The sequence below is a fragment of the Gossypium raimondii genome, chromosome 6 (assembly GCF_025698545.1).
Source record: "Gossypium raimondii isolate GPD5lz chromosome 6, ASM2569854v1, whole genome shotgun sequence".
NCBI lineage: Eukaryota > Viridiplantae > Streptophyta > Magnoliopsida > Malvales > Malvaceae > Gossypium > Gossypium raimondii.
In genome coordinates this window covers 7,580,745-7,606,663 of record NC_068570.1, presented here as the reverse complement: position 1 = coordinate 7,606,663, position 25,919 = coordinate 7,580,745, and the positions used below count along the sequence as shown (strand labels likewise).

Below are 25,919 nucleotides of genomic sequence, written 5' to 3'. Positions count from 1 at the left end.
GGCGTCGCGCCTTAGTTGGATGTGTGGAACGAGCAACAGTTAGGGCATAGTGCCCCATCAAGTGCCCCAAGGCACTCAAAGTGTTGGGGCTTTGCGCCCCAGCAGGCACGCATGTAACGTGACAATAGCCAAGCATCATGCCTAGCCAAGTGACGACTAACCAGGTGAGACTGGTTAGAGCACCGCGCCTTAGTCAATCTAAAAAAACCAAGAGCAACACCAAGGACTGGAAGACCCAAGGTATGACGCCCCGACCAACCAAGTGAACCATGTAGCATGCTAGGGCTTCGAGCCCTATGGGGCGTAGGAGTCGTGACACCAGCACAACAAGTGTGCAGCTACCCCGACCAACAAACAAGTTATAGGCGCTAATGCAAAGGCACTGGAAAGTGGGTTTAACAGGGCAAACGGACGTGGGCAGCGATAGCATGGCAGGGTGGCTAGTCGACTGTAACACCCCAAACCCGACTGAATTAGTTCGACCCTAATCTGGTGAGTTATATTAGTCATCAGGGTGACTCTCCATTAACTCACAACCTAACCTCCAACACACCACGTATATACAACATATAATATTCTAAGTTATAACACAACAACGAAATTAAATCATACATAGAATGTAAAACATGCGAACTTACAAAAATAAACAGGGAAAGGATTCGCATGTCATTTAAACAGTGAAACTTAAATGTTTGCATGAAAGAAATAAACAGGGAATTTTAGGGTATGCATACTCAAACATAAATACAAGTACATAGAAGTTATTATTAAGGTTCGTACGGCAACATAGGTTGGCATAACAACGAAAAACATGAGTTCACACAATAACACGGGTGCGCAAATTATCATAGGTTTGCATACTACCTAATTTTGCACATAAAAAGACATCATGAGTTCGCATACAAAACAAGCATCGCAACAAAAGGAGACGTTCATGCAAGGGTTCTATACTTTTTATAGGGTTCACTAAATAGTAAGATTATTATTTCCAAAGGTTCACATGCATGTTGAGGGTTGCAAACATTTAGGGGTTGCATGAAATAGTACTTCGCAATCCAACTGACTTGCATTTAGTTTAAGACATATTCTAGAAAAATTAAAAGAATACAACATAGCATGTATGTAAGGAGGAATAATGAACTTAAACTTTATTTGTACCGAAAAGAAGAATTTAACAACAAGGGTTTAATTTAAGGTTTTGCAAAAATAAAATTAAACTTTAAGGAAATTGTTTTAATAACAGTAGCAACTTTAATAAAACTAAACCCACACAAATAAACCCATCCTTTTTCCCAGGTCCGTAGATTTCTGTTCAGGAATTAGCCTTGCCTAGATCATCTACCTCGCCACTACCATCTGTGACCTACTTACCTGCGAAGTAAGAGAGGAGCTGGTGAGTTCATTGAGAACTTAGTGAATATACAAGAATTGATAAAACATGCCTTAAAAAATATGGTGTTTAAAATAGAAGCTTAGTTCAAAAACTGTTTTACGAGTTGGGCTCACTGTAAGGCTGCAAGACTCAAATTCCAATTACCTACTTGTCATATAACTTTGAAACAGATTCATATGTACTTTGTTGCAATTATACTTAAAAACTTAGCTTGTTTCTAAAAGGAAAACTTAAAACATAAACATGTGCTTGTGCTTGTTCTTATTCTTATTCTTATACTTGTGTTGTTAATAACAATTTCATAAAAACTTGTTCATAATCACTTGCACTTGTTTTTTTTTTTTTTTGGATAAGCAAACCTCCTTATAGTGCCTCACTTGTGACTCAGAGAGTCATTAACATGTCTCATAAGTGTAGTGATAAGCTAAACACTCTCCTGTATGCCAACATATCCCTATGAATAGAGCATAGCTTGACATTCCATTATCCTTCCACATGTTTCAGAGCCTTAACACCCAAATCACAAACTTGCTTATGAGTACTCAGAATCCTATGGCATGTCATTATATCCAACATATAAGCTCGCATAAAAGCACTTGTTTATATAGAGCTTGCACAAAAGCTCGTAAACACAGTTTATAAAATCGTACCTTAAAAACATATCTTAAAACTTAGGCTCACATAGGAGCACGCATAAAAATAACTTTAAAAACATAGCTTGAAAACAGAATCTCAGAACTTGAAAACAAAGTTTTATAGAAAAGCTTACTCTTGGGACTTAGTTTAAAAACCTAAATTTCTTGGAAAATATAGCAGTTCGCACACAATAACGAACCCTAAACACGCACTGAAAAGCTGAGAAATTTAAACGAGTTTTGCTTTGCTTTTATCTTTGATGGTAGATGGTCCGGCTAATTTGCAACATACATACATGAATATACACAAATTACTAAACAAATAGAACATATACAAATATACAAGCAAACCTAGCTTCCTGGACAATCAACCCTAACAGGATAAAGACTTACCTTGGTTTCTACAAACTTGGTTCTGAACAAAAACTTGACAATAGAATAATCGATGAGAGAATTTTTATGGAATAAGGGTTGTATTTATAGGAATCAAGTGTCTTAGTATTCTTTGAATACTCTACTTGACTTAGGAAACCCAAATCGGTTTAGAAGAAGGTTATGTGAACAAAAAGTATCCTAGATACACAATATCTTAATTTCTTAATTTAAGTCTAATTCAACTTTCGCCAAACCAACTGGTGAACACAACTTGCAATGAATTTAGTGCACCCTCTTACCACATCTTTTGGCGTACATTGCTTCGTCGTATCTCTGGAGATCCTTACTAATATTTTTTTGGCGAACCCTCACTTGCAAGGCCAAAACTTTTAGGCCCTATCTCGGGATGTTACATTGATAGTCTGACAATGGTGATGACCGATCAGCGGAGCTCATAACAACAACGAAAAACTGTTAGGCTCACAAGATTGTTCACTCTTAGTTTTGGTTATCGTGGTGTTGGTACACAAGTTCTTTTCGGATATTCAGGATGTCTGGCTTTAACCTAGAAAACCCAAAGAATGCTTTTGAAATTTTTTAATTATTTTACTCTCTTTTTTCTTAGGATGAAACCATGAAATTTTTTGATCGATTAGAGTTGATTGATTTTAATTAGAATTTTGGTATTTATGAATATTATGAATAATTGAATGTTGATAAATTAAGGACAGTGTCTATACATACATGATTAAGCATGTCATTTAGTTTAGGAAAGAATGTCATATGTACTTGTTTGCATATTTAATCATTCATAATTGAAACTGAAATTAAAAACTTGTATCGTTTTTAAAATATTAAGTGGGAGAAGGTCCTGAAACAAAACCTACGGCCTCTATCAGTAGTCATGGTATAATAACATAAAATACTTTGAGCCGGTTAACCTTAGTTGAACCCTATGATTAATATTATCACGTTGGTTCACTAGAGAGATTTTTTTTTTATGAAGACAATCAATCATATATATTAATGATTGATGGTTATATATTTAAGATTATTCTAGTTAACTAACTTTTTTATGAAATTTTTATTTTTATTTTTTTTAACAATTCTTCAGTTTGCTTTTATCTTTAATTTTGTAAATATGCATTTCTTAATATTTTAATATTTAACATTTTAAAATCTTTTAAAATTTAGTATTCTTATAATAATCATTATTTTATCCATCTTAAGTATTTGTTTGAACCATCCAATTCAACCGATTAAGAGATTGAAAGTTAAACTGATTCCACCTTCTATCTGTTTCTTACAAAAAAAAATGTTAAGGGCTAAAATGGTAAATTCGATTTTACTTTTAAAAATATTATATTTGAATAAATTATATTTTATTATATTTAAATTAAACTATTCAAATTAATAAAATTAAAATCACAAAACTAACATTTTAAAAATAAAAATTACATTAGCCTATATTTGGATTGACTTTATGATATAAACTAGTAAAGTAAGGAAAAATAAATATCCTTCAATTTACTACAAAACAAATTTTTAAGATGCGTGTTTTTTTTTTTCATTTCTTTTCCACTATTTATGATTTACTTCATTTAACTTTTAACTTTTACTTAAATTACTTTCAATCCATAGTATTAATAAATCAGAAATGAAAACACACATAAGGGAAATACCAACTCAACTCATTTATAAACATTCTATAATTCACCTTATTTGTTTGTGTCGTCTTTATATCCTTTTTTTTCCGTATCATATTTCGTGTCACATCCAAATATTACACGGTACGGACAAATAGTAGCCGTTAAAACAATTTCTTAATTTAAAAAAAAAATAACCGAAGCATAAGCAAAAAAATAAACATAATTAATATAGTTTCTAAAAGGCTAAATAATAATGGGAAACCCGCCAGGATTCCTAGTTATAAACCAACAGAAATTTTTTGTCTGATTTCGCTCCCTTTTTTTTTCAAGTCTATAGTCAGACCCACCTTCTCTAAGCCAACATCTCCTAAATTTACACCAAAATCCCTGAAATCAACACTATATGCCTTGGCTGCAAAAAGGACGTCATGCGATTCATACCAATCCATTATACTTCTGAAGCTTCCCCTTGAGAATTTCTTTTTAACATGACACCAGGGAGCATATGATAAAAATGCATGCTAGAAATGGATGCTTTGGTTATATCCTTTCTATCAATACCTGCACGTGTGCTGGTCACCGCTGGGGAGGTTCTGAACCAGTTACACCTGATGTGGTACTTGGTCCAGCACCATTTTCAGCTGGAGGAGACGTGCCCCATTTTCCTTCCGACTCCAATGGCTCAACAATTTGGACTCCACCATCTGTTAATCCCAAAGCAAATTGATTTGGGTCGGATGGGTGTGCCGCAATGACGAGTGGAAAAACTCTCAAGCTGTTCAAGGTGCATTGTTAGAAACTTCCACCACAAAACGTATTGGATTGAATCACGATATGATAATTAACTATTAACTCAAATTGTGTTTATGACTGCTTTAATAAATAGAAAGAGAAAAAGCACCTTGGATTTGGAGGTAAATATGCTGCGGGACTAATTCGACATCTCAATCTGAGTGTTGAAGCAGTAAGCACACCAACACTTCCATCTTCAAAACTCACATATATCGATTGGCTGTCACAGGAGTATGTTGCATGAGTAATTGGACCGCTGGCTTCTCGAGGGACCCACTGTTTTGAGAAAACAACTCCAAAACAATATTAATAACCTCAAAATAAACCCCCCCCCCAAAAAAAAAGGGGTTGTATTGACAAATAGCAGACTGTACTAGCAGCGAAACGATTTCTAAAAGGTTGAATTTGGCATTGCCTGCCCACTCCTAAATACATGCATGAAAATATTCTAAATGCAATTACCTCCTGAAGTGCACTTGATTTAAACATAGATTTTAAGCAATAAAAATCTAGAAAATATATATTATACAGCAAATAAGCTCAGACACCTGCTTTAGGCATTCTAGTTTTGGTGCTTCAAATATTGCAATCTGTGTTTCATGAACTGCCAGCAAATGTATCTGATCTAGGTGAAACTGAACACGAGTCTCTGCATGAGGAGATGCTGCCCGGCCATTTGGGATTTGCAAGAACTTACTAGCTTGCTTCTCCCATCCATCTGTGCTCCATACACAGAGCTGTAGAGAAAAACGAACATGGAATAATTAGCAGACAAACGGAGAGTTAACTCCATAAAAAGTACTAAAAATCATTTTTATAAGACATCCCTATTCATGGTAAGTCCTATGAAGTTCTGTGTAGTGTTTAATATGATAAACTACCAACAAACCAAGTAGGAAAGACCTTATATAAGCATAATAAATTAATATGTTTTCACAAGCATAAATTCAAGGGAATCATTCCCTACCCAAGCTTTCTCTACGGTCCTTAACAAGATTAACTCGATCCACGCCTATGACTCTAAACTTCACCTTAACCATATCTCTAAGTATCAATTATTCTAGCTTTCTCAAAGTGGATTGTTGAACTGCTTTAGGATACAAGCAGCATGTGTGGGAAAGAAGCTAATATTTTGCACCTGACTGTCGGCTCCCGAAGATACAAGCACGTTCAGAGTATGAGAGAAGGCAAGACCTGTTATTCTTTTCTGATGACCTTTTAACTTTGTTTTCACCTGTTAAAAATAGAGCACATAGTTAATCAAATAATTTCCACTTTCGTATCAACAACCATCGAAGTTTTAAGTCAATTAAAAGGACCTCATCCACCCGAACATTGTAAATTTGGATCGATGAATCATCCATGCCTATGGCGATGATATTATTGTCCTGAGGATGAAATGCAAGAAATGTGGCTGCTGGTGGTGGGGGCATGAACGTTGTCATTGTCTGCATATTAAGAAAGCACAAAGATACAACAATGAATATAAAGAAGTACGGAATCAGATTATGCAAACTACGATCATCACAAAAAATAACCTCATTGTCAGTCAGTTTCAACCTAAAAATCTAACCAATTAAACATTCTCAATTAATCAGCATTCCTTAAACTTCATGACTATAATATGAACACTTATCCTTTTAAATGGCCTATTAACCTAAAAATCCAAAGCTTTCCTAAAAATGTAATGATGTCCAAAGAATGAGATGAGTGGAGAATGCCCTACCTTAAATGTCATCATATTGAATAGTGAAATTTTACCCCCTGAAGCCGACATGACGTAAGAATCATTCTTTGAAAGTGCAAAGCATGGAACAGCATCTTCAGGATTTGTATCACTTATATCATTGGTCATCAATATTCCACTTGAAGGCAGCCATAATTGTGGTGCTACACTAGTTGTGGCCTACAACAGGCAGGACTTAGTTAATATCTAGCTTATAATAACAATAAGAAAATAAAATCAACTAAAAATAGAATTAGGAAACCAGGTATGCGACCTAGCAAAGAGTTGTTAAAGAAATTAAAAGACCTTCCCAGTTACGTTGCGATCATTCCTCTGCCATTTCCAGAGCTTGTGTACAGCATTAGACGCTAATGCCAATATGGCAACTCCAGAATTTGTATATATTAGTCTAGAAACCTGAAATCAAGCAAAAAATAATAATCGCTTGTCCTTTTTCTATAAATAAATAAGTACATATTATCAACAAAAATTCGTTAAATTTCACATAACTAACTGCCTAAGACGATACTCTCTCGTGGTATTTTAAGCATCTACATTCATCAAGTCATTGAAAATTACCATATTAAATAGAGCACTCTTTATGTTATTTATCATACTCTACTCAGATTATAACCACAGCCTAACCAAACTGCAAATATTTATATAGTTAACTTAGGTACCAAATTATTAACCACGATAGCTGAAAAACACAATAGTTTTTGCCACACAGAAGAGGATAAAATCTTATTGAACTATTCATGAGAAGCTGATTTTAGAAAAAAGGCATATTCAGGCACAACTATGACCAAGTTCTATAATGTTACGCAACTAGAGACTGAGCTTTACCCTCATTGCTGTCAAACTATCAGGAAGCCTCAAGGAGCGGCACTGTGATGGTTCATTAATTTCTGTAAGTTTCCAGATCCTAGATTTTTCCGCTGACTCATCTGTAATCCTGGGCTTTATATCAGCCAAAGTTCGAGCATCATTGTTCTGGAGAGACACAGAAAAGCAAAGGTTAGATCATAATAGATCATAAATTGTTTCATACAAAAATTACTTGTTAGAGATTGCATTTAAAAGATTATGTAAATTTCTGCCAAATGTATTTAGGGTAAGATTATGAAAGGTAACTCACTGTTCCAACTATAGCAGCTACTGGTGCAGCCCGGTCACCAATGGTTGTTCCAATAGTTGCATTGTTAGAGCCAAATGGACCAACACTAGGAGTCTATTACATAAATCAGGCACTCAGGAAATATATTTTCATAGAACAAATATGCATAAATGATTGCATAGTTGTACGTATTCGTATATATAAAGAGCTTTTACCTTTACTATAGCAGCAGGAGCAACTCTAGAAGCATCAAATGAACGATTCTCCACCGTCCGTAGGAACCTAACCCCATCTGAATTTGCTAGAATTTTAACCCCATTATCATCAGTTGAAACAGCTAACAATGTTCCTTCCTTGTTAAATCGAATGCAAGGAGACGGCTGCATTTTGTTATAACAATTAAGGTTAGTAGGGAGAGTAAGCATCAGACAGCCTAACATGAAATGAGGCATGCGCTTATGTACCGGCAATCCACCATCAGCTGGAGTACTTGTTAATAGATTAAGATTGTCCATGTCCCAGAATTTGACAGAGAACTCATCACCAGCAGCCAAGAACCTATTCTTTGTTGTGTCAAATTGAACAACTCCCACAGATCTCTTTCCAAGACCAAAATATGTCCTCTTGACAGCTCCTTCACTTTCATTCCATTCCACCAAGAATGATTCCCCTTCTTTGTTTGTCCCACATGAGAACAACCTATAAGTGGCAGATATAAATTAAAGGATTAATATTACTGTTAAAGAATAGAAAGAAAAAGAACAACCCCAAAAGAGAAAGACCAGAATTATAGAGTACAAATAAGACATGAACCTTGTTCCATCAGCACTGTATTGCATTGTTGTGGATGATTGACCAGGAGCGTTATAGTCAACTCTTGAGCCCATATTATCATACAACCATGCCTTTATTTTCCCATCAGTTGCTGTTGAGAAAATGAACTGAAAACACAGAAGAAAACAAAGAAGAAAATGGAAGTCTTTAAGCTTGACAGCAAAATAAACATGAAACTTACAGGAAACCAATGATTAAAAATGTATAAATTCCCAAAAAAAGAAACCCCAAAAGAAAGGTAGATAAGTTCTTAAGGAATGTGAAAGAAACCATAAGGGAGTGGTGGTTCCATAACAAGCTCAATATCCCAATATTTCAAATATTTTTACCATGTCGCATATTGAACTCCATAGAAGATTATGTTTACAACCCTCCTATGTTTATTTAAACATGACTTAAGCAGAAAGAAGAGGTCATTGGAGGTAAAACCACTGAATTTACAAACAGAAACTGCAGTTTTCATGCTAGAACTCAAGCAAAAAAAGTTTGCCTTTCTGCTCCAGAACATTGTAAGACAAACCACTCCAAAACAAGTGATTGAGGAAAGCTAAAAGCAGACTTGTATTAAACATAAATAACATTAAATGCATAATTATCTAATTCTATGCATTCCATCTGTTAAGATTCTTTGGATAAAATGGTGAAAAAATTTTAGCTTAGTTTCCTAAACAAATTATTGGCTTTTTTTGTAAACTAAGAAAAAATAAGTGTACATTTTTCGGGGTTTAGGATTTTGGGTCTCACTGTTGAAATGGAAAAGAAATCTAAACTAACGAACAAGTGAGTATCAATCTCCAAGCTACTGTTTGTTACCTGAATATTTTCCTTGTGATGAGGGCATATGGAATAGACAGGTGCTTCATGACCCTCAAAAGTATGTTGTTTGGCCCCAGAAGCAGCATCCCATACCTACAAGATGTGAGCCTGTTAGAAAGCCATATCAAACAGATGGAGTGAGATTATTTTATAAAAATAAAAAGACGACAAGCAACCTTAATAACCCTGTCCTCGCCACAAGTGACAACAGATAATTGCTTGTTGGGGTAGGAGAACGCAAGATCATTAACACTTCCAGCATGAGCCTCAATCTAAAATAAAAAATATTTCAGTGAATATATTTAGGAGAAAGCACCATGTCCTGTCTGAGGCCGCATAAGTAATTTTAAATAGAAACTTAAAACTAGATGAGCCTAATCGAATTGACTGATCAGACAAACCTCTAAGCGGTTACGTAGATCATCACCACCATGGTAGGAGTATATGTGCACAATATGCTTGGAGTATGCAACACCTGAAATAGGGAGAAAATCTCAAATCTAGTATTCGATTTACATGAAAAAATCTCCTATGTACAGAAGTAGACTATCAGAAGTCCAATTGTTATAGCTCCAAGAATTACCAAAAAGAGCTCCATCAGGGCTCCACACAACACGGTTGACCGAGACTGTATAATCATTCGCCAAAGATGCCTGTGAGAATCAGATGGTTACATTTTAAGAAAGCACAAAATAACTACTTCATGTTCAGTATATCTTGTTAAAAGGTGAAACAAAGAAATACCTGCAGAGGCATTGAACAGGCTGAAAGGTCCCAGACCTTAAAAGCTTTATGAGCTATCTTTTCACCACTACCTACTTCCCACACCATGATATCACCGATGTTTGTTCCCACTGAAATTGCAAACCAAATACAGAGAAAATACAATTAGCACACAACATGAAAGGGAAGCTAAAACCAGAATACGGAAACGTACGCAATTTAGAGGAAATGAAATCTAAGCATGCATGAAAATTTTTATATCAGTGGGTTGGCTCACCTAGAAGTAGAATTTGTTGTGCTGGATGGAAATCCATGCTCTTGACAGCAGACCCCTGACTTAGAGTCATAACAACAGTCTTGGGCAAGTCATCAAGTGAGTATGAACTCTGACCGTGGGTCTGGCCAGCATATGGAACAGGCAAAATAGTTACTGGCAGATTATTGACCTGCTGAAGGAGCGGCTAATCAGATGCCCTTCATTAAATATCATTTCATGCAAAAGGTGGAAGGATGATGCTATGTTACAAGATGGAGCAGATCTCTTACTACTCAGAATTGAAGTCATAAGACTAATGGCAGAAAAACCCTTAAGGTGATATACAAGCCAACTAAAATCCACAAAATTGTCGAAACTGTATAAACTGTCTATTACCAGTTTTTCCCTTTCTGGTGATAAAGAGCAACCAAATATGAGCAATTAATGACAGAAAAGTAGAAGTAACCAAGAATGGAACTCAAAAACCAAGCAAAGCAAATAAAATTTTTCATTCGGCCTCATGGACCCTGTTATACCACATTTCATTGATTACTCATAATTTAGGTAAAACGAGGGAAGCAGCAACTAATTAACAAAAATTTTCAACTTAGTGTAAAAATAAAGTTTTATATAAATCTAAATCATTACAAGAATTAATTAATTTCCTCTAAACCTCAACAAATTGCATCACATGCATCTCAAAGCCATACTATTTGATGGATATAAAAAATTGATATGCATGTCTTACACAGAGGTCATGAGGTAAATATAATTGTGAACAAGAACAATGGGTATTATTAGTATGTGGTACCTCGTCTGGCATTGCAAAGGGCCTTGATCTCTTCAAAACATGTTCAGAATCTGCTGACTGGTAGTCCAGAGCTGGGTTATTGGTTGGAGGAGTTCTAGGTCGTTTCAAGATTGCAGCTGCCGTTTTTTAAAATATATAGAAGGTAAGATGATAGTCCATCAAGATATGCATTTCACTAAAAGCACTATGCAGCCTGTATCCTAAAATCTCAATGCTCTGGCGAATTTCCAGTGTTTCTTGGTTTTACATCTTAAAAACATACTAGCAACAAATATGCCTTTACCTAACAGTTTCACGTATCATGTCCTGTCTGAGGCCACATAATTCTAAATACAGATATAGCTTCAAAACAATCCCCGACATGAAAAATGTAGAACTTAGTAAAGCAAAAGCACTTTGAAGTCAATGAAAACATCCTATCAATAACCACCTGCATTGTTAGGGGCAGTAAGTCCTATTGGTCCAGCAGAAGCCACAGGATGAGGCACAGGACTTGGGTTAGCCATCCATCCCGCAAGAGAGGTTGGAAGAGCAGCAGGTGTGGGCTGAAAGGGCTGCAAATACATGTACATGAAGTCAAAAGAAATACACACTCCAAAAACAGCTAAATTACTTATGACTTCTATTAACTTACACCATGAGCACCCAGTGGAGGAAAACCCCCTGCCTTTGGAACAGCACTCATTAAAGGATTAGTGACAGGGGATGGAGCTCGAGCACCATTTGGTTGCCCACAACTGTGGTCTACAAATAGAGTTTTTATGTCTGGATTAGGTCTTGGATTCTTACAAAGCTGATGCTGCCAGTTCAAACTGCATTATAACGACAATAAATAACTGTTAGGAAGCTCACAGAAGGAAGGAATCAGGTATAGAATCTAGACACCAGAATATGAGACCTCTGATTTATTAGTGTCCGCAGTCTTGAATTCTTCAACGTAGGAAACTGAAGCTTATCACGGAAAAGGGGGTTAGCCTCTATTAGCTTCTTTAATTCAGCAAGCATTATACCCCTAGCAGATTTTGTATCTCCATATTTTGATAGTTGCTCATTTTCTCTGTGTATTAACATAAGCCATCAAATCTCGTGAACACAAACACAAAGAAGACAAAGTTCTGCCATATTAGACAAGCAGAATCGGAGAACTAATATTTCAGTTGTACCTAAAGTTTTCCAACGTCAACAGATGTGTAATTTCCTTAAAAAGTTCCTCATTAAAAGCTGAAAACACTTTTAGGTCCTTAACTAAAATCTCCACGGCTTTGGTGCGATCCCGCCTGCATTTATGTCAGGAAAATACAGATGAACTTACTATCATTCGCTTTATAATGACAACTAAATTAACCTGCAAATTTGATAATCCAACTCACAAGGCTGACCAAGTAGTGGACGGAATTAGAAGACTATCAAAAATGAACTTTTAAAAAAAGGGCTTACTTGTCCAGTGCTTCAAGGTACTTCTGTTTTCGAATCTCAAAGAAAATTTTCATGGAATATCTATTATCATCAACTTTTGTAAACCCTGAAAGATACTTCTCCACTTCATCCCATTCTCCATTTGTCACCATTTCCTCAAAATATCTCAAATTGAAGAAAAACCCCGACTCTTGCTCCAATCTATTAAATTTAAATATATTAATCAACAAATACACAAAACAATGCATGAACAGATTAAAAAATTTAAATTCTAAAAAGACAGAAGAAAAGAAAAGAAAAATAAAAGGAGTACAAAGATAAGAGCATACTTATGAACAGTGTCTTTAAATTTCTCCTCATCAAGGAATTGAAGTATAAGGAACACAAGTTCTCTGCTAAGCGAGGACATGATTCTAATTCTGTAAAAAGAAATCAACAAAACAATAAAAGAACAAAGAGATCTGAGCTTCTCATAATCAATTATACTTCAAAAAATAACCCAAAAAAACCCTAAAAAATTACAGTCCCAACTCTTAAAATTCAACAACCCAATAATATCATCCGAAATTAAAAAAAAAAGATTATAAAAAATATAGAATGAAATGAAAATTTACCAGATTAATTGCACAGATCGGGAGAAATTTTTGGAGAAAGCGAAGAGAACGGCAGGTCGTTTTACTGCTTTCTCTTCTTTCTTTTTCTTTTTTCTTTTTTTTTTTTTTCTCCTTTTGGAGCTGTTTGTCTCGCCTGTCTCTCTCTCTCTCTCTGTTTTCTGGGTTGATGTTTCTGGTGAAGTATTTATACAGAAGAGAAAAGGGTTAGGATTTGAAAGATGAGAAAATAAATTAAGAAACAAACAAAATGAAATTAATAAATATGCCAGCATCAGACAAATGAAATCCGTAAACGAGACGATACGAGAAAATTGTAAACGAGACGAGATGAGAAACGAGATCTATTAATATGGAAATACTATATAGGCCTTTCCTCCCAACCAATCAAAATTCTTCCCTATTCAATTATTTTTTCATGCAACCTTCCAATTTATATTGAAAATTAAAATAAAATCACAACAACTAGTAAACTTATTCAAACATATTAAATTTTGGGTGATCTAAAATTTAATTTTTTCGTAAAAAAAGTAGAGATGAAAATGGGGATTTTCTTTCCTTTTGTTTCCAATAATTTACGTTTTTAAAAAATGCAATCTTATCATTTAAAAAAGAAGAAGAAGAAAGTTGAACCATTAATAACATAATAAGAAAGGGGTATATAAATAAATTTCCCTAGAAACGTCGAACTACTTATAGTGATAAGTGGAAGTACTTATAATAGTGTATTTTATGGACTACTTCCCAAGGCATAATTACCAAATTTATCATTACGTATCTCCAGTTTCTGATTTAATTTATTTGACAAGAAATTTAACTATTGTATTATATTTATTATTTATAATTATGGGACTTAAAAACACTTTACCATAAAAAATGAGATTTTAAGATAAGGGAAGTATTAACTGATTAAGGTAACATATATGGTAATTAATCTTTTACTAGAAATATGTAATTAAATGTGGAAAAGTAAGCTGACCTTAATTTTTTCTTTTTACTATTTATATGAAACTTACTATAAGCTTTCCATATTTAAAACCAAATCCATAAATAATATTCAGATAATTCCTTAGTTGAAAAACAAATCCATTAAAAAATAGTTAGGTAATCTATAACTATATATTAATGTTGTGTCCAAATCATGCCTCTTTTCGGCATCTGTAACAAAATAAACCATGTTATAAGGACTAAAATTGAATCAATATGAAAATGGATTGAGTTAGGTGTTTCTTTTTATGATTTTTAATGATTTATTTAATTAAATTGTACAAATTACTGGCATGACTAATTCGACCATCGATCTAGTTCTAAAAATTTAGACTATATTTTAGTTTTCAATTTTAAAAAGCTTGAATGAATCGTACTAGTACCTATATATTAAAGGAAGGTCCTTTCTTGTGATGACACGGCTCTCTCACTCATTCTCTTATTCTTTTAATTTTACAAAAAAAATAGTTAAATTTCATCTTTGGTCCCTCTAATATGCTTAAAGTTGATATTTAATCTATATACTTTACTTTCTAGCATAATTTGTTCCATATATCTTTATAACGTTATTAATTAGTCCAAATAGTTAATGTCGTTAACTTTTTCATTAAAATGTTATGTGGTTATATATAATTTGAATACCACGAGAGTCTTAGAGACAAACATGTGACTTCCTATTTATTTTAGGTTTACATAAGTGCTTACATTTTCTTTTGTAGTTTTAGAAAATTAGTTAAATTTTAGTTTTGATCCCTCTAGTATGCTTAAATTTGATATTTAACCGCTACACTTTAAATTCTAATGTAATTTGGTCCTGTAATTAGTTCAAATAGTTAATTTCATTAATTTTTCAATCAAAACATTATGTGATTATAATAATTTGAATACCTAAGAGTCTTAAAGACGGATATGTGTCTTTTATTTCTTTTAGATTTGCCTTGCTTCTTTTTTATATATTATAAAACAATGATTAAACTTCGTTTAGCTCTTACACTATGTTGAAACTTGGGATTTAATCCATATACCTTTTTTTACATAATTTGATCCTTCTACTTTTATAATGTCATTGGTTAGTCTAAATATTTAATATTAACTATTTCAATTAAAATGTTGACGTCAATTTTCTTAGGCACACTATTCCAATAAAAAGTTATTTTTATCAAGACAAGTTCGAATGAATGTTTTAAGAAAAATCTATATAAACATTTTCAATATTATTTTATTGTTATGTGACTATCAATTTTTTTAATTTTAAAATGTTATATTAGCAAATTTAATAGAAGGATTTTAATAGTGGTAATAGTTGGACCTAAATTTTAAATCTAAAAAGTAGGTGGTTTAAATTTTGAAAATAAAAGTAGGATGACAAGATATTCTAGGTTTCAAATTTGTACTCGCTAATTTAACACAAATACATAATTAACCCAATGCAAAGCATTGGAAATCATCTTAGTTAAAATTGATACTTAACTTGGCTAGATTAATCAACATAAAATGCATAAAATAAGGAAGTTGTTGTAGAAGATATATGGAAAGCAAAATAGTGTTTGGTAGGTCATCATTTAGGGTGAGTAATTATAAATGGTTGGTAAGTTTGAGTAATTATTATAATTTTCAAGTTTTATCCAATTGAATATAATTAGATATCCTAATTAATTGTTTCAATCCTTAAAAGAAAGTTGAGAATTTGAGCATTTACATGGGTTAATTAGTTAAATTAAAAAAATTTATATTAGTCGATTGAGTCTTAGCTCGTTGACATCAATACTATTATCAGTATAAGAGGATGTGAGTTCGAGCGCGTTAAAGCACATGTACTTTGAGAAACTAACTTTTATTTAGGAATTATATTTCCTTAAAAATGGAAATATGTTTCCTTTTAATAAAGGTGGGAATGTTGAAATGTACCATTGAGACTAGGGATGGAAATGGAGTGGGGCGAGGGTGGATATTGTTAAATCCACCACCGCTCCATAGTTGGCACGCTCTGCTTCACCACCCACTCCGCTTCACTATGGATGTATAATAATATTGAAAACCACTAACACCTCTATAGATGTTGGATGCATCATCCATTTCTACCCCGCTCTGCTTCAATTTAATTTTGCTACTCCTCTTTAATATTTTCAATCTTTTTAATGTCATGTATATATTTAAACATAATTCTTCAAAAAATATTTAAACATAAATATATGGATTTTTTCTATATTATGTTATTACATTTTTACCCTTTTAATAGTTTATATATATAAGGATAAAATGATAATTTTATAAAGTGGAGCAGCTCAGGATGAGCAATCACCATAACTGCTCCATATCCACTATCTAAAAGAAAAAATCCACCCCACCCTATCTTATATCCACTTTTCAAAAAAAAAAATCATTCGAAGCGGATCAATTCAGAATACATCAAATAATTCAAATTTTTTCATCCTAATTGACACAAAATTATTAACAACAAAAAAATCACCACTTTAATTTAATACAACAACTAGCCTAATTCCCCAACTTCCCTTAGGAAACCTTTTTATAATTTTTTCTTGAAGTTTTATAAATGACAAATGATATAAACCAAAAGTAATTAATATCAATAATGAAATATGAATAATTTTCATTCAAACATATTTTTTATTACTTGTAAAGGTATATATATAACAACAACAAAAAAGCTCTTAAGAAAATAGAAAAAAATCAATTAAGTACTTGTATAAAATTCATACTCTATTAAGCCCCTGTATAAAATCCGTACCATGTTAAGCCCCTGTCATTAATTAAAATAATTAATTAATCCCCTCCGTTGATGGTTTCTGTCATTGACCACGTTGACCGTTAAAATAAATTGACAGATCAATTAGATGGTGGCACATGGCACCTTCTTATTTGATCTAATATTTTTCCCATAAATGATTAAAAATCATAAAAATAAGAAAAATATTAAATATTAAAAATATGAAAATTGATATAAACTTATAAAATTATAAAAATTTAATTTTATAAAAATTCTAATAAATGATAAAAAATATAAAATTAATAAAGTATATTTAGAATATTTAAGATTTTATAAAAACATATTAAAATTCTATAAAAAATATTAAAAATAATAAAAATGATTAAAAATATAAAAAGTATTAAAAGTATTAAATTAATATACTTATAAAATTTATAAAAAATCATAAAAACTTGAACTGGACCGGATCTGTAACAGCCCGTTTTCAGTGAAATCGAAACAGTGATTTCGGGACCACAAATCTGAGTCCGGAAGGAAAATCATTTTAATATTATTTCATGATCTGCATTATGATTGAAATATCGTATGAAAATTTCATAAAGAAAATTTTACCAATTACATGTCTAATTGATAAAAGGACCAAATTGCATAAAATACAAAAGTTGAGTTCTAGTATCTATAAGTATCAAATAGCTATGGAATTCAAAATTAGAGGTCTTGATATGGTAAATAGACCATTAAGAGGAGTTATTAGATAAGTATGATTATTCATCCATGGAAATTTAAGAAAAGAAAAGGACTAAATTGGAAAGTAAATAAATAAAAGATGATAAATAAAATAAATATCTAATATCATCATTTTATATCACCTTTCCCAATTAAAAGACATGGAAACCCTAGTTTTTGGGTGTTGAGTTCAAGCAAGTTGTTTTGGCTCAATTAGGTATGAATTATTGTCCCTTTTTTAGTAATTTTTATGTTTTTGAGATCGTAATAGCTTAATTTAGCTATCTCAGGGATTAATTTGCAAAGTTATCTAAGTACTAGGGTTTTTCCATGGATGATCATGTATGAATTATGAAATTTATGGTAGAAAATGAAAGGTTGTTGATAGATAAAGAACTTTTGTAAAGTGAATTTTGATGAAATTATGATTTAGGGACTAAATAGAAAAGATGGAAAATTCATGGAAAAATTCTAAATTTTATGAAATACATGGGGCTGCTATTGTTATATGTAAAAATTGGCTAGGCTTGGAATAAGGATTAAATTGCATGAATTTCATTTTCCGAGCCAAGGGACTAAATGGTAATTTATCAAAAATATAGGGAAAAATGGTAATTTTTCCTAAGATGTGAATTGAATTGAATTGATTAAGAATTGTATTAAATTGAGTTAAATTTACTCTTATAGATCTGGATAGACTAAATACAAAGTTAGATCGTGGAAAAGAAAAAGTATTGGATTAGTAGATTACAATTCACGAACACTTCTCAAGGTAAGTTCGTGTAACTAAATTGTGTATATTTATATGTTTGAATTGAATGTTGTATATGTAAATTGTGAAATTTCTATTTATATGAAATTGATTACATATCCGACAAAGCCCGATAAATGTTAAGTTCCATTTGAATAGATGAAATTTCAATGGATATAGGGTTCTCGTATTGGTTGTGGTCCTGGATATGTTGCAGACACACCACAGCTCGAGAGAGCGTCCAGTTACTAGCCCTCTCGAGCTTCTCGTTAAATGGTTCTTACGAGCTTCTCGTTAATAGCTCTTCGGAGCATCCTAATTGGTTGTGGTCCTGCATGTGTGGCAGACACACCGCAGCTATTATGAGCGTTCCGATATATGGCTCTTCGTGAGCTTCCCAATTAAAGGCTCTTTGTGAGCTTCCTGTTTAATGGCTTTTCGGAGCTTCTCGATATGGCTCGCTTGAACTTCCCGATATATGGCTATCTGGAGCTTCATGATTAATGGTCCTTCAAAGCTACCCGTTATTGTCTCATATGAGCTTCCTGCATATGACTCTTATGAGCTTCCTGTTATACAGCCCGGATAAGCTTCCCGTTATATGGCTCACATGAGCTTCTTGTTATATGGCTCGAGAGAGGGCTTCCCGAATATGAATTGATGGATTTCAAATTCGTACACTTCGAGTGTACTACGCGTGTATCCATCGATATTTTAAATGATTCAACGGACAAAATCCTGATATGAGAAAATAAATGAATTCAAAGTGAATCATTACCCATATATACATGAAGTATATGGAATTGATATATGAATACAAGAAGTGGAAAGTTATGAACGTGGAAACTTGATATTGTTGAGCTCATACATGTTCCTTGACATTTATATGAAATATGTGTCTAACATGGTTAATGAGGATATGTGCTAAGGGCTTTTGGCCATCTTTCTTGAGTATGCTTTATATACTTGCTTGAGTATGCTTTATATACTTACCTTAATTGTGATTAAATGGTAAGTTAAATTTCATGTTTTAGTAACTTACTAAGCATCAAATGCTTACACTGTTTATTTCTTCTGATTTATAGTAACTCGGAAGCTCGTTAAGGATAGAAGCTGGTCGGAGCCACATCACACTATCCATCGGCCTTTATCAGTATAATGGCATGTATAGGGTAAATTGACCAACAATGTTGGCTTAATAGCATTTTGGTTGTAACTAGCCATTGGAATGGCTTGTGATGAACATGTTTTGTTGTGTATATAAGAGGCTATATCATGTTAGATGTGTGTGTGTTTGGTATGGTTGATAGATGAAATCATATTGGTATTTTGATGAATGGTTTAAGATACTATGGTTAAATTGGTTGGTAAAATATGCATATATGTTATATGGTCAATTAAGTAAGGTGGAATACTTGAACATACAAGGTGTATTGATATATATTTAACTTGAGTTTGACTTTATTTGAATGTCTTATTATGGTCTATTGATGTCCAAAAATGTTTGGCTAGGTTGATGTCAAGTTTGGGTGAGGAATGTGGCCTTGAAAATGGCCTATTTTCGTCCACACGGGAAGAGACATGGGCGTGTGTCTCAGCCGTGTATGACACACGGCCTAGCACATGGGCGTGTGGTTTGTCTGTGTGTCCCCTGCATCTTTAAAATTGCAAAACAGAATGCTCAAAATTGATCACACGGCCTGGCACATGGGCGTGTGGCTTTGTAACAGCCCGATTTAGGGCCTAAATGGAATAGTGGTTTCGAAACCACAAATTCGAAGTAGAAAAATTTATTACGATTAAGTTTTAATATTTACTATGTGATTGAATGACTGTGTGAAATTTTTGCTATGAAATTCTATCGATTGGGTGTCCAATTTGATGATTAGGACTAAATTACAATAGGTGAAAAATGTGTGTTCTAGTTCATAAAGGTACTTGTTTGTAATGAGTTTTTAAAGTGGAGGTCCTTAGATAGTAATTAGACCATTATACTTTAATTTGGATAAAATACCCAAGGAAGGATAAAATACCATAGTTTTTAATGAAGGGTATTTTGGTCATTTAGTTAATAAAAGAAATAAAAAAAGGGAAAATAAGGCGAAAATTGTGTCCATCTTCTCCATGCTTGGCCGAATTTCTCTAAGTCCCCATAGCTAGGGTTTTTTTCAAGCTTCCAAGCTCAATAGTAAGTGCATCCTAGCCCTATTTTTAATGTTCTTTACATTTTTGAGATCCTTGTAACTCGATTTAGCTATTTCTACCATTATTTTGAACTAGGGTTTGTGTTTAAAAATTTACCCATGGATGACATGCATGTGTTTTGATGTTTTATAGAAGAATATGAAAGTTTGGGGTGTGATAAACAACTTTTACTAAGTGATTTTTGATGAAATTGCGTAAAAGAACCTATTTGTAAAAGTTGTAAAGAAAAAGTGATTTAGTGAAAATGTGGGCTACTATACGAGGGAATATGAATCATCTAGGCTTAGGATTTGAGAAAAATAAGTTTTTTTTTCATTTTATGAGCCTAGGGGCAAAATTGTAAATATGTGAAACTTTAGGGGTAAAAATGTAATTTTGCCATAGTGTGATTTTTGGACTAGATTGAATAATGTGAGTATTAAATGAGTTAAATGTGTTATTATAGATCAAGAAAGATGAGGAATTAACATTGATCGGGGAAAAGAAAAGGTTGTGGACTAAATTGCAAATTCGTCATACCTTGCACCGAGGTAAGTTTGTATGTAAATAATGCATCGTTTTTACTTACGTTGTCATATTTTATCATGTTTTATGAAATGTGGCTGAATATTGAATGAAATTGACAAGTATCGAAAAGTGAAAAATTTCCCGGTTGAACATTAGGAATATAATAGGATACAAGTAACATGTCACTAGTGACTCAAGTGTAGTACTATGTGAAGGCCACTTTGTGAAGAAAGATAGCTTTGGTCACAAGTGTGGTACTATGTGAAGGCCACTTTGTGAAGAAAGATAGCTTTGGTCACAAGTGTGGTACTATGTGAAGGCCACTTTGTGAAGAAGGTAGCTTTCGCTACAAGAGTGGTACTATGTGTAGGCCACCGGGTATCCGTTATTATTTCGATGTGTTCAACGGGAAATGACTAAGTGTAAACGAATATGACTATGTGACGAATAAGTGCAGGTATGTGTGTGTAAACTTATGAGCAATGTACTCGATATATGATCAAACTTTGCTAAGATTGATACGGAGTAAGTGTTACAATGAAAGTTACTATAAAGAAAACATGAAAGAGTGAAATTTAGAAATAAAATAGTTTTGGACAGCAGCGGTTGTGTGACTTTTAAAAATCACCAAAAATGGTGAAAACTAAATTAAAAGTTGAATACAATATGAAATTAAAGCTTATTGAGTCTATTTTCACATAAAAGAAACGGTGTTAGTAAAAGAATTTCATATTATGAGATATTTAAATTTTGGTGAGATAGGGTCAGAATGATTCAGAATCCCCTGTTCTGACTTTGGAAAATTATTAAAATTTGTACAAAAATAGTTACGAGTTAAAATTTATATGTTTAAAATCTTAAATGAGTCTATTTTCAAGAGAAACAAACATGAACATCATTCGAATTCTGTACAATAAGATAATTAATTTTTAGTACAGAAAGATCGAAACTGTCAAACAGCAGAATAGGGGAAAATTTAAAGAATAAACTGTACTTATTGGCTAAACCAAAAATTCTAAAAATTTTATGGTAAGAAGATATGTGAGTCTAGTTTCAAGAAAAAATTGCAGAACTTAATTTGGAGTTCTGTAACTCAAGATATAAATAATTTAGTAACTATAACTTGAGTAGACAACTAGATATGAACTTAAGTAAATATTGGAACTATGTACAATTATGATTGTATTATTTTGATAACATATTGTGAAGATTGATAAAAGCATATTAATTAATTGTTTATTATTTACATATTCACTTACTAAGCTATATGCTTACCTCCTTTCTTTCCCCTTGTCTTATAGTGTCACTAAGCTAGCTCGGGGTACGAAAATCGTCGGAGATCCATCCACACTATCAACACTCTTTTGGTATTTTGAAATCAATATTTTGAATTATGCATGTATAGAAGGCTTGGTTATTTTGTTATGTGTCATAAATGATTTGGCCTAAAATGTTGGTCTATGCTATTTGATAATTTATTTTGTATAAAGCCATTGATGTTGGCTAATATTGATCAAGTTATATGTTCATGATGATGCATTTCATGGATGTGCAAGCTTGCATGACTTGACTGAAAAGTTTTAATTTAAATAATAATAATATAAGTCTTGGTTTTGTACGATTGCATGTGTTTATGTTCTGGTAATGTCTCGTACCCTGTTCCAGCGTCGAACACAGGTAAGGGGTGTTGCAGGCTTGGCCGTGTGACCCAAGTCAGAATGATCCCAATTTTGGACATGGGCTGGGACACGACCGTGTGCCCTATTTCGAATGCCCACACGGCTTGACCACATGGGTGTGTGTCCCTTGCACCTTGGATAAATTTTGATATTTTGTGAAAAATTCTCTAAGTTTCCGATTTAGTCCTGACTTATTTCTAATGCATATTTTGGGCATCGAGGGCTCATATAAGGGACAATATGATTGATGTTGAATTATTTCTGATGTAAATGCTAAGTGATACGAAATGTCTGTTATATGTTCTGTAAATTTTGATAATGCTCCGTAACCCTATTCTGACGACAGATAGAGGTTAGGGGTGTTACAGGATCAATCAGTTGAACCAATTAGACTGAAAACGACAAGGGTATCGGTCTGAAGAAAGCCATTAGACTGGTTGACCTAGGAACCGGATGGTTGAATTGATTTTTTTAATATATATTTTATTTTTTAATGTTTTAATGCTTTATTTAATTGAACTAGACAAATCAGTCGAATTGGCAAATTGGTGGCCTGACCGGTTCGAGCACCGGTCTAATTCTGAAAATCTTGGTTAGAATATTTCATTCTGACATATGCTAATAGTTGGATAATGAAATTTTAGTTTAACAAAAATATTAAAAAATAAAAAATCGGTTCAACCACTGAGTTCCAGGTCAACCGACCTAATGGCTTTCCCTAGACTGGTACCCTTGTTGATTTTGGGCTAATCGGTTAAGTTCAAGTTTTTATGATTTTTTATATAATTTTTTATAAGCTTATGTCAATTTTAATATTTATTTATAAGTCTTTATATTTTTTTTATAATTCTAATAAGTTTATATCAATTTTAATATTTTTTAATATTTATATTTTTTTTGACTTTTTATGATTTTTTTATCATTTTTATGGAAAAATATTTTATTAAACTAGAAGTTGCCATGTCATCATCTGATTGGTTCGTCAATTTTTTTAACGGTCAACGTGGTCAATGACGAAAATCATTAATGGATAGATTATTTTAACTAACGATAGAGGCTTAATTGAGCATGAATTTAATACATGAGCCTAATTGATTTTTGTGCATTTTCTTAATAGCTTCTTTTACCTATAAGCCATTTTTTTTGTTATTTTTAGTAAATATTAGTTTGTTATCCCCATGCATTTATGGTAAATATATAATTAATTGTACCAATTAAATTAAAGTAAACCAAAAACAATTTTTTTTTATAAAATGACAAATAATTGTGTTAGGCATAGATTATTTTAGATTGAATTATGGTTATGATCTCTCTACTATGTTTAAATTTAGAATTTAGTATCTATTCTTTAATTTAATATAATTTGGTTTATCTACATAATATCATTAGAAAAGTGTTTTTAAGAGAAATTCATGTAATCATTTTAATTGATATAGCTAAAGATGTTAATTATTTGGGCAAACTATTGCCGTTATAAAAGTAGAAGATCAAATCATGTCAAATTAAAATATAAAGACTAAATCTCAAATGTGAGCATAATAGAGATCTAAACTAAAATTTTATTATTATGTTATAATGAAAAAATATTTTAAAAATCATGTCATTAGCACCCTTAATATTTCTGGTAGCTTATGTGAACTTATTCCAATTTTTTGATATAATAAAAATATAGATTGAAAATTTTAATCAAAATAGCTAAAGGTGTTAATGTGATTGTAAAAGTAGAGAACCAAATTATAAGAAATTAAAATATAAATATTAAATCTTAAATGTGAGGGACCAAAACTAAAAATTTACCACCATCAGCTGAGTTAAACAAACCTAAGGTGAGAAGAAATCAACCCTATTCCCATTTGGTATGTTTAAATACAGTTAATGCCTAGACAAATGTTTATTAACTTTACAAACCCAACCTATCCTACATCACCAAAATGCACATTTACTTACCTATTCATGCTGAGAATTAAAAATAATAATAATGATAAGAAACAAAAATATTTAAAATTTATATTCAATAAAAGTTAAATTAAAAATAAAAAAAATATCACCTCTCAATCTCTCACCTTCCATCCTCATCTTCTCTAAAAAAATTTCTACAATTTTTTGAAATAAACTTCAAACTTCTTTCATTAAAACAAACCACCATTTATTTTTATTAAAATAAACCTCAATCTGCTTTGCCATTAAAACAAACTCCAATTTTCAATGTTACGAGCTCAAAAAAAAAAAAAAGTCAGAAAAGAAGTCCCCCATTTTCTCCATTTTGAGTCCATGATAGATTCCACACGACTAAAAACACCTTAAGCAAGTTATTGCTATTGTTATGATTTGTTATAAGCATGTTAATATTACTGTAACATCTCATATTCAGTCTAGTCGTTGGACCCGAGCTACAAGATATCACAACAGTAAACCAGAACATTTATATACAATACGTATCAACAACATTCAAAAAATCAATATATACAAGTTAAATTCATGTTAAACATGTATCACAATCAAAACTAAGTCTCAATCAAGCTTACAAAAGCCTTTAAACAAGTTCGGAACTAAATCGGGACCAATCTGAAACATTTACAAAATAATAGGTAAAAAGTTAAAACATGGGTTACACAGCCGTGTGGGGCTATCACACATCCATGTCTCCAAACTGTGCAACAATCTGATGCCATGTAATCCAGGGTCACACAGCCGTGTCGCCAGGCCGTGTAATAGACTGTAATTGTGCAAACTAAAAACCACCTTGAATGTCATAGCTCACCCTCCTTTAATTTCCATCATTACAGATAACCCACCAGGTTAGAACGCGGACATGACACCCGAAGGGTCTCGGCTCAGGTTTTACTTATAAAATTATTTTAGGCTCATTATTTGATTATTTTATTATTTAAAAACCATATTATTTTATTTAGAACTGTAGCATGAGATATAAGATTTGGGTTTTTATTTATGTTTTTATATTGCATGACATTTAATTTAATTTTAGGACATCGAACTATGAATAATTAATTAGTTATACATTAATCCCGATTTTCATTAAAAACGTAAATAAATATCACTTTTCTACTTCTATAATATAATTTAAAATTTGAGTAATAAATAATTCGATAATTAACTAAGTTTTCTTTTAAGATAAACAACTGTTTTAAAAACTCCGATAGCTTACTGGGACATTTCAGTAG

General features: G+C 32.4%; 1 protein-coding gene across 3 annotated transcripts; it reads right to left on the bottom strand.

Moving 5' to 3' along the window:
• Positions 1-4,080: 4,080 nt before the first annotated feature.
• Positions 4,081-13,324, bottom strand: LOC105773057 (topless-related protein 4). Of its 3 annotated transcripts, none has more exons than XM_012594669.2 (26): positions 13,158-13,324; positions 12,873-12,962; positions 12,565-12,744; positions 12,291-12,404; positions 12,026-12,184; positions 11,762-11,939; positions 11,558-11,681; positions 11,128-11,243; positions 10,338-10,509; positions 10,082-10,191; positions 9,921-9,990; positions 9,739-9,812; positions 9,514-9,609; positions 9,335-9,430; positions 8,501-8,628; positions 8,152-8,386; positions 7,903-8,067; positions 7,709-7,801; positions 7,417-7,563; positions 6,877-6,987; positions 6,571-6,750; positions 6,164-6,292; positions 5,983-6,078; positions 5,393-5,581; positions 4,954-5,120; positions 4,081-4,827 (listed from the first exon to the last, which is right to left on the bottom strand). In XM_012594669.2, the coding sequence occupies exons 2-26, from the start codon at positions 12,950-12,952 to the stop codon at positions 4,629-4,631; spliced, it is 3,408 nt and encodes a 1,135-aa protein (XP_012450123.1). In that variant the 5' UTR covers positions 12,953-12,962; positions 13,158-13,324; the 3' UTR covers positions 4,081-4,628. The 3 variants fall into 3 exon arrangements, with proteins under 3 accessions (XP_012450123.1, XP_012450124.1, XP_012450125.1); XM_012594670.2 differs by having other exon boundaries at positions 10,338-10,506; XM_012594671.2 differs by having other exon boundaries at positions 10,338-10,458.
• Between the last annotated feature and the right edge of the window lie 12,595 nt (positions 13,325-25,919).

Coding starts and splice junctions, on each gene's coding strand:
- LOC105773057 (XM_012594669.2), bottom strand. CDS start 12,952: ATGTCCTCGCTTAGCAGAGAACTTGTGTTCCTTATACTTCAATTCCTT. Junction 12,405..12,564: donor TACCTTGAAGCACTGGACAA/GTAAGCCCTTTT, acceptor ACATAAATGCAG/GCGGGATCGCACCAAAGCCG. Junction 9,813..9,920: donor CCCTGATGGAGCTCTTTTTG/GTAATTCTTGGA, acceptor TCCCTATTTCAG/GTGTTGCATACTCCAAGCAT.